General features: G+C 42.0%; 1 protein-coding gene across 8 annotated transcripts in view; it reads right to left on the bottom strand.

The window, feature by feature from the left end:
- The window catches only part of FIGN (fidgetin, microtubule severing factor), a 102,321-nt gene that overhangs the window by 2,033 nt on the left and 92,289 nt on the right, over nt 1–7,999 (bottom strand). For all 8 annotated transcript variants that reach the window (XM_064434687.1, XM_064434686.1, XM_064434688.1 and 5 more), the window contains one exon: nt 1–7,605. This exon is cut by the window's left edge and continues 2,033 nt beyond it. In XM_064434687.1, the coding sequence (XP_064290757.1) occupies nt 5,357–7,597 (2,241 nt within the window). In that variant the 5' untranslated portion in view covers nt 7,598–7,605 and the 3' untranslated portion in view covers nt 1–5,356. The remainder of the gene's footprint in view (nt 7,606–7,999) is intronic.

The raw sequence follows: 7,999 nt of genomic DNA, 5'->3' as shown, positions 1-7,999 counted from the left end.
GAAATGCATGACATTCAAAAAAAGACAACAAATAAATACTACATGTACAATATGTAGCAATGAGGTAGAAATGGTTTTAAAGAACAAATGTCTGAACGCACATCTGATGAGAAATATTTTAAAAAGGAAATGAAAAGCCTCTAGCAACCGCGTATAAACCACAAGAACAAAAGCAAAACTAAAAGAAAAAAAAGAAAAATGAACCACACAAAGTTTAGGTTTGGAAATAAACTTTTGCTTCTTATTCTATTATAAAACAACAAGAAGGAATGAATGTGCTCCCAACCTTGGTGTAGTACAGAACCATTTTATAAATATTTAACATTCTATAGGACTGATTCATATATTCTCACACAACTCTGTGGCAAGGCTGACCCATACTGCCGACATTCTACATATCACTGAGACAGGGAGGTGAAATTTTCCTGCTTTCAGTCTAATTGTCTTTGACAATTGCAGTGCCTAGTGCTGCACTGCTTGTGTTGTATTTAAAAACAGGGGAAAGAGTAGAGACTTGTTCATTAAAGATGCAGTATCCCTGGTTCACAAAAATGCATCTGGCAGGTTCAAAATCGAATGTCAACCAAAGGTCCTTGCAGAGTGTGAGCTTCAGTTCATGTATTGGTTAGTCACCAGCACAGCTGGGCTTTTTTTGAATTCTGAAATACTAATATCTCCATGTTTACTAATGTGCTTCATATAAATCTGCAGACAATTAAATGACTTTTCCTTTTTTTTTTTTTTTCCTTTTTTAAGTAAAGAGACAAAGCTATTTTTGGACATGGTGTGTATGCACATATAAATATTATATACACACATGCACACATACAAGATGGAAAGGAGTTAGTGCTGTGAGGACAAGGTTAGCCTTCAGAGCTGATGATGAAAACCAACAGATATAGATTATTATACATCGGAGGGATGACTTTTCTAACAAGGGCAGAAATCAGGAGTAATTCCTTTAAGTTTAAAGAGTTATACCACCTTCAAACCGGTGTAAGTGAAAGTGTAGGAGGCCCTACAAGTTTTGGTGGCCTTGTTTTGTGACAAAGTGTATCCTTCAGATCGGAGTAATAAACTTTCCCTCGTGATGGAGTGTTTGAGAGAAAAATGCAGGGGGATTATAAGAACAGCCCTTTACCTGAAGTCATTTGTATTTGCAGACAGTGAAAACCCTGGTCATATCCCCAAATTTTCTTTCAATGTATTAACATCTTGATGCAGGAATTAATTTGTTACTCTTTAACTAGACAATCCCCTAAAGAAACATCCTATAAAAATCCACCTAAATATGACCTTGTACCATTTACAGAGCACAGCCTCCAAATAGCTGGTAAAGACACCCAGATGGTGTTTGGCCTATGTATTTTAGTCAGATGGCTGATTTTCCCCTTGGTAGGTTTGTAATGCTCAAGAAAACATTTTGCCCATCTATCTGCATTTGAGTAGAACACAGACTGACTAATAGATAAATAATCCATGTGAAAGTAAATAGCCTTAAAGTAAACTGCCTTCACATTCCATTGATCAGCTCAGTCAGCAAACTTTTATATATTGTCACTAATGTTCTAAATATTTTGAAGAGAAACATGCCAGAAGTACAGAGTATTTCCATTTCTGTCTCACATAAGGTCATTATGAACTCCTCCTTGAATTGATATTGATCCTTCAGCTTGCAGGAATATTCCTCCAATTTATTTTATTTTTGTTGCTATAGGAATTGTTACTGAAGGTAAAAAGGAAGAAAAGGGGCTGATGCAGAATGGAACCCACACATAAAAGCATGATGTAAAGTATCTGCAGTGATAGCCTGACACAGCAGATGCTTTTTAACCATTTCAGGTTCCTTAAAATTCAGGGTTGTGCCAGTGGCAGGAAGCCCCAGCCAATCAATTGGACATTTCTGTCGCAGCAGCCTCCAGCTTTGTCCAATTGGAAAGGACAACAAACTGTTTTCTTCCATGGAAATATCTAAGACCAGCAAATATTTCATCCTGAAAACACCATTAAATTGTATTTTGTCTCTCTTCTCAAAACCAACCCTACCCTTTGGAACCCGCTTAAGTTCAGGATTGTGCTTCAGCCTTCCTGGATGCTCTTTGACTAGAAGGCTGCTGAGAAGGGCAGAGGACCAGCATCCTGCCAAAACCTGCTCACTAGGGACAAAACAGGGGCTGAATGTGGGGGAGAAGGAAGGAAAGCAATAAGAAGAACAGGACACGGCAGTGGATTTAGCCAGCTTGGGCATGAATTCCATCAAAGGATTGGCCAGAAACCAAGCCCGAAGAAGGGTTGTGTTGCCTCCTGTTAGCAGTTCCTGGCCAAGCTCTCACCAAATTCAACAGGCACCCTCCCAAAACTATACCAAGGACAGCTGCTTATAAGGAAAGATTTGGGTAACAATCTGGCCCTGTTTTCCTCCCCTTAGAGCAGCTGTGATAGGGTGAAGTTTTGCACTTCTGCTGCCCCAAAGCTGAATCGAGACCTGGACAATGTGAGAATGTGTGTGTGGAACCTGCATCTTTCACACCATTTCAGTTTCTACCTGCTTCTCACTTTGGTTAACATTTGAAAAATCCATTTCCCAGAGTGACTTTTCAAAGAGAATGACTTAAAGCTGGAAGCCAAAGGGACTGTTTATAATTTTGTTTGCTTTTGGTTTTGCTACAGGATAAAAAGAGCAGGAAAAAACCACTGTGAGTAATTTTTATGTTACAAGCTGCAAAAAACAATCTGTTAGGAGTATAGTTGGGAGAAAGAGTTTACCAAAACTTATCTGAGCCTTTTAAATGAGCACAGCTCAATATCAGATATGAAAAGTAATGTCTAAGACAGAAATTGGGTCAGCAATCTGCAACAGTGTACTTGCCAGTGTGATCAGTGTGAACCTACAGCTAATGGGGACATCAGCATCTCCCAAATATGAGGATGGTGGAATGACCAGGGTGAAGAAGCAGCCTGTGGAGGTTTGGGGAAGCAGAAAGACTGGGTCATAACAAGGATCATAGACTGTAATTGCTGTTGAAAAGAAAAAAAAAAAAAAAGAAGAAAAGCAGGTGATGTACTAAGTCTTACTTTCTATATCCTTAATGAAAGGCACTGTTTTTAAAATGGTACTTTTATGCTTAAAACATAAAGTTTTAGATAGACAAAATGTTTGCCAGGAATCCATCTTAAATTAGATTTTGGTTTATTTGCTCTGTTTTTAGCATGTTCTATCTAAATATATATATATATATCTTAAAAGAAAAATAAAGAAAAGTAATAATCAAGAGTCATAAATTTCCAGCAATATCACAAAATCCCTCATTAGCTTTCTGAATGCTAAATGTCTCCATTGATTTAACAGAATGGACAAGGTCTGTACAATTTTTGAGAAGACAAACATGACCTAGTAACAGATTGGTATCTTTCTTCTTGGGGCTTTTCAGTGCATTTATTTAATGGTCTTGACGTACATTACTTAAGAGAAACATTAAATGCCAGTGCTTTGCAACAGTTTTGTTACTGTTTCCTAAAAGTAAACAAACAAAAAATACATTCAAAAAAGCAAGGCTGTTTTGTTCATGTGATGGCAGAGGCTTTGGGCAGCTGCAGCACGCACTGCTCTTGCTCAGAGATATTACCCAACATCAGTCAGCTGTCACCAAAAGAGTTGCACGGAAAGCATTAAAGGATAAAAAGAAAGGGGGGCTGGGGTGGGGAAGAACTGAGCAAAATGCCACACATGCCAGCTAGTCTTTCCAGAAGGAAGCCACCAGAATATGTATATTTGGGGGAGGAAAAAGGAAGGGGGAAAGAGCACTAACACAGAGAAAAACTTGACTTCAGGGGAAAAACCAGCAGCTCTCTGAAACTTGTTTAGCAGGTTTGCATTCCTAATGTAATCTGACTTGTGTTGGTGGTGGTTTTTGCCCTATTCCTTACTTTGCTTTCCAAGAGAAATGTAACAAAACTGAGGTAGAAATAATGGTGGGCACACTCCAGCCTGAAAGATTTCTAATGGATGCTAAATGAAGATTGCATTAAGGACAATGAAGTCATACATACACAACAAAAACTCAACTTTACAGTTTGGGAAGGGAAGTAAATGTACTTTGAGGGTTCAGTTTTGCTTTGTTATTTGTACTGTTTGTTTGGTCACAGTCCACTGCACTGCTATAAACAGCTCTGCAACCCATAGCTCTGCCAGCAACCTACACTGATTCCACTCCCTACAGCTTCACCAAAATAGCCTCAAAACTACGACTAGAGCCATGCAACAAAGGCCAGCCGTCACAGCTTAAGGTAATTTGCCTCTCAGAATCCTACCAAATCTTACGTTTGACTGTTTCAGATGCTAACATAAACCGATTAAGTGGCTCTTTCATTCATCTATGCACCTTCTAAAGACTGTATCACCTTATTATCAAGGAGCAATATGCTGAAAACTCTTACAGTTTAGCAACAAGAAAAGTCATTCTGCTCTGGTTTGATGTGAGAAATTGGCAAAAGAACCATTCCTGAACACTGGGAAATGCTTCTGTTTCTATTTTTAAAAACTGTAAAGCTTCAGTCATATCACACTTTAGTTTTTTCCTGGATACATTCAAAGTAATTTTCCTTGCCATATTCCAATTGTTGAGGTAAACATACATATTTAATATAAAGTAACATTGAAGCCTAGCCTATAACTCTCAGCAGTACATAGTGCTTTCAACACATTCCTTTGAGGTACTGTACAAATCACAATCACTTTCCTGAGTTTTTGCAGACAGAACATTAAAAGAAATGAACTGCAGAAATTAAGGTCCAGATTATCATTACCCTGTTTTACCTGTTCTTAGTTTAACACCACAGAACAGACAGGATTGAGGAATACTGTTGCTCTTAGAATAGCAAAAATCTGGCTCTCTGTCGCAACACAACCGTTCATCTCTTTAGTCCAATAATGTTTGAAGTTAAAGCTCTTTATATTAGCACATGCCACCAATGTAATTGTGAGGCAAACAAAAAATAAAGCACCACTTCAGGCACTTGACAGCAACTAAATCTCAAGAACAGCAGAATGGAATCAACACACAGGGTTCATGTCCTTCTGAAATCAACCCACTTGCACCTTGCTCCTTGGTGAGTATTGTCTAGCTTGAACAGAACTGAGCATCAACATGCGCTTTCTGTCATGTGTGGCTTTTTCAGATCAGCAGCTCTTGTTTGATGCACTTTTCCTTCAAGAATACCCTGGCTCTTTAGAGGCAAGGTAAATCGTAGTCTTCCCAGTACCCTTTGCAATTTTAACACTACTGAAAAGGGTTCTCTACCCCTATGTAGCAGATTCTGTGTGTGCCAACATTCATTACTTTTTTTTAAAGTAGCATCACTGACTGCAACCAAACATTTTGTTCCATTCAACGTATGTATCAAGCTCTTTTTGAGATATGCTAGGCTGTATCTTGCAGAAAGCATTTTCAAAGTCTTGATATGTAACTGGCCTCAACTGGCTGGGCATAATGGCTGAAAGGTCTGTGGCTGGCATGGCATGGAGTGGGCCCACCACGGCTTCCTGACACAAGTGAGCCACATCTAGTCCAGAAAAGCCTTCTGTGCGCTGGACAAGCAGTGCAACCTCCTTGTCATTGAGACAGTAATTGTGCTGTGAGAGCAGTTGTACTATTATCTGGTGTCTCGCTGTGCTGTCAGGAAGTGGGATTAAAAGTCGTTTCATGAAGTACCTTCGAAGAGATTCATCAATTTCTTCTGGTTTACTCGTGGCGCAAATTACTACTATTTGGTCCTCAGCAGAAGTCAGTACAGTGTCCAGCTGCATAAGGAACTCGGTTCTCATCCGACTTACTGGACTATGTTCTTCACTCACTTGAGAGGAAAGGAGCATGTCAATGTCACTAACAAAAATCACCGAGGGTTGGCGACACCTTGCCACGAGGAAGGAGGCATGGACAATTTTTTCTCCTTCCCCTAACCACTTTGTGACAAGGCCAGAGCCAGTGATTTTGAAAAACGTGGCCCCCAACTGACTAGCTATACATCTGCCCATTAATGTTTTGCCTGTTCCCCGAGGTCCAAATAAAAGGATGCTCCGAGGTAGAGCAGTCAGTCCATTGAATGCATCTGACCTCAATACTGGCCATAAAACCTCCTCCTTAATGACGGCCTTTACTAGATCTAGGCCAGCAATGTCGCTCCAGTCCACGGGAGGTCCTTGGTTGATAATCTCATTGGTAACAAGGTCAATGAGGTGTGTGTCAGTATTCTTCAGTTGCTCGTCCACAGAGTGGTTGGATGAGGTAGCTGCACGAAGTCCCGGGCCTTGCATTGGGTGAGGGAGGAGCTGCCTGTGCTCGTCACCGTGCTCATTCATTACTGGGGAGCTATACTTCCCAAACGAGTCACTTGATCTCGAACCCAGTGAGTTTTTAGCAGTACTATAGGATGGGGGTGTTAAAGCCCTACTGGACTGGCTACTGAATTTCCTTTGCTGTTCAGAGGACATTAGCTGCTTTGTTGGCTTAAATGCTAAGGATGATGTTTCAGCACTTCTGTCAAAACCATTCCCTCTGTTTGCATTTGAAATGCTGTTGTCTGGCATTCGATACATTGGACTCTGTGTAGATCTCTGTTGGCCATAGCTGTAATTTCCATAACTGGAGTCCATTTCTCCTTGCCCTGCCATGTAGAAAGCTTTCCTTTTGAGAGAGCTGGCTGAACTGTTTGTCAGGGCAGACGGCGCGATTGGCGTCAGACCGTGACCCTGGTAGGAGTAGCTGGGGACAGTGGTTGGGGGCAGAGGGGTCGGAGCAGGGATTCCTGAAGGCAGGTAAGCTGAGGGTGGTGGGGCACCCCCAGGGCTGTACCCAGGGCCAACAGCAGTTTGAGGAGGATAACTGGCAGAAGGGTAGCTGTAACTGGAGAGATTGGAGGTCCCGTTGTAGCCAGGAACGAGGGCTGGTGGTGGTGGCGGTGGTGGGGGCTGTAAAAGTCCCGAGCTGTGCAAGGGGGATGGATGAGGGGATGGAAGTGCAGGTGCTGGCTGGCCGCTGTAACTGGTATGCAAATATGAGCCATTGTATCCTGTGGCATATTCCTGAGATGGGAGCCCTGAATGAAGACTGGGAACGGTGTGACTTCCACAGGTGCTGCTGGAGTAACTGGGTTCAGCCAGGTTACTGGCCACCCCAGGAGAGCTCCCGATGCTGGCTGAGACATCTGCGGGAGGGAGGGCTGCACTTACCCCAGCTTTGCTGGCGGTGATGACATCTGGGACACAGTTCATGGGATACACGCTCTCCGAGTTCAAGGATGGCTGCCAAGGCTCACTTTCATTCTTCCGACCATTCACCAGCCCTGAGGGAGCTTCAGAGTAATTGCTGAGAATGGGTCGCTCAGCCGGGCCTTCCAAAATCCCGGAATATTTTTCTGCATACTTTTTCAGAAGGTTGGAGGCGGTCAGAGCCGAGATGTCATCGTTGGCCCAGGCGTACTGGTACGTGCGCTGCAGGTGCCCCCGGTAGGCTTCCACCTTGTGGGCTGGGGACCGGGTGGTTGAAGTGATGTCGAAGTGCTGCTCTGGCCACTGGGCATGCTCCGGCGTCCACTGCATCTTCAAGCCTAGGGCAGCAGGAAACAACAGTTAACAGTGACCTCAGCTTTCTCCTTATGTTTTTAAATGAGTTCTCAAAGATACAGACTGTGAACTTCTTCAGCTCTCTGAAACACTGTACCTAACACCACAAGCCCTTAAGGAAAGAAAAGATAATGCCCTTAAAGAAGTGTTATGGTTTGTTTGTTACAGGCACATACACGCATAGACAAATTTTTTGCCAATTTAGTAGGGGGTCAATTTTTTGTTTAAAAAATATAGGTAATCTTATAGCTCTCAAAATAATTAAACAAAACTCAGTATATTTTAAATAGTCAGAGTGGAGATTTACGGTAAACATACAAGGCATCCAACTGCTCTGTCCTCTTTCATCCCCGCTTCAGTTTTATATTTTAACCAATA

The sequence above is a fragment of the Passer domesticus genome, chromosome 10, assembly GCF_036417665.1.
Source record: "Passer domesticus isolate bPasDom1 chromosome 10, bPasDom1.hap1, whole genome shotgun sequence".
Lineage (NCBI taxonomy): Eukaryota > Metazoa > Chordata > Aves > Passeriformes > Passeridae > Passer > Passer domesticus.
The sequence above is the reverse complement of the archived record's forward strand: the minus strand, read 5'-3'. Positions and strand labels throughout refer to the sequence as shown.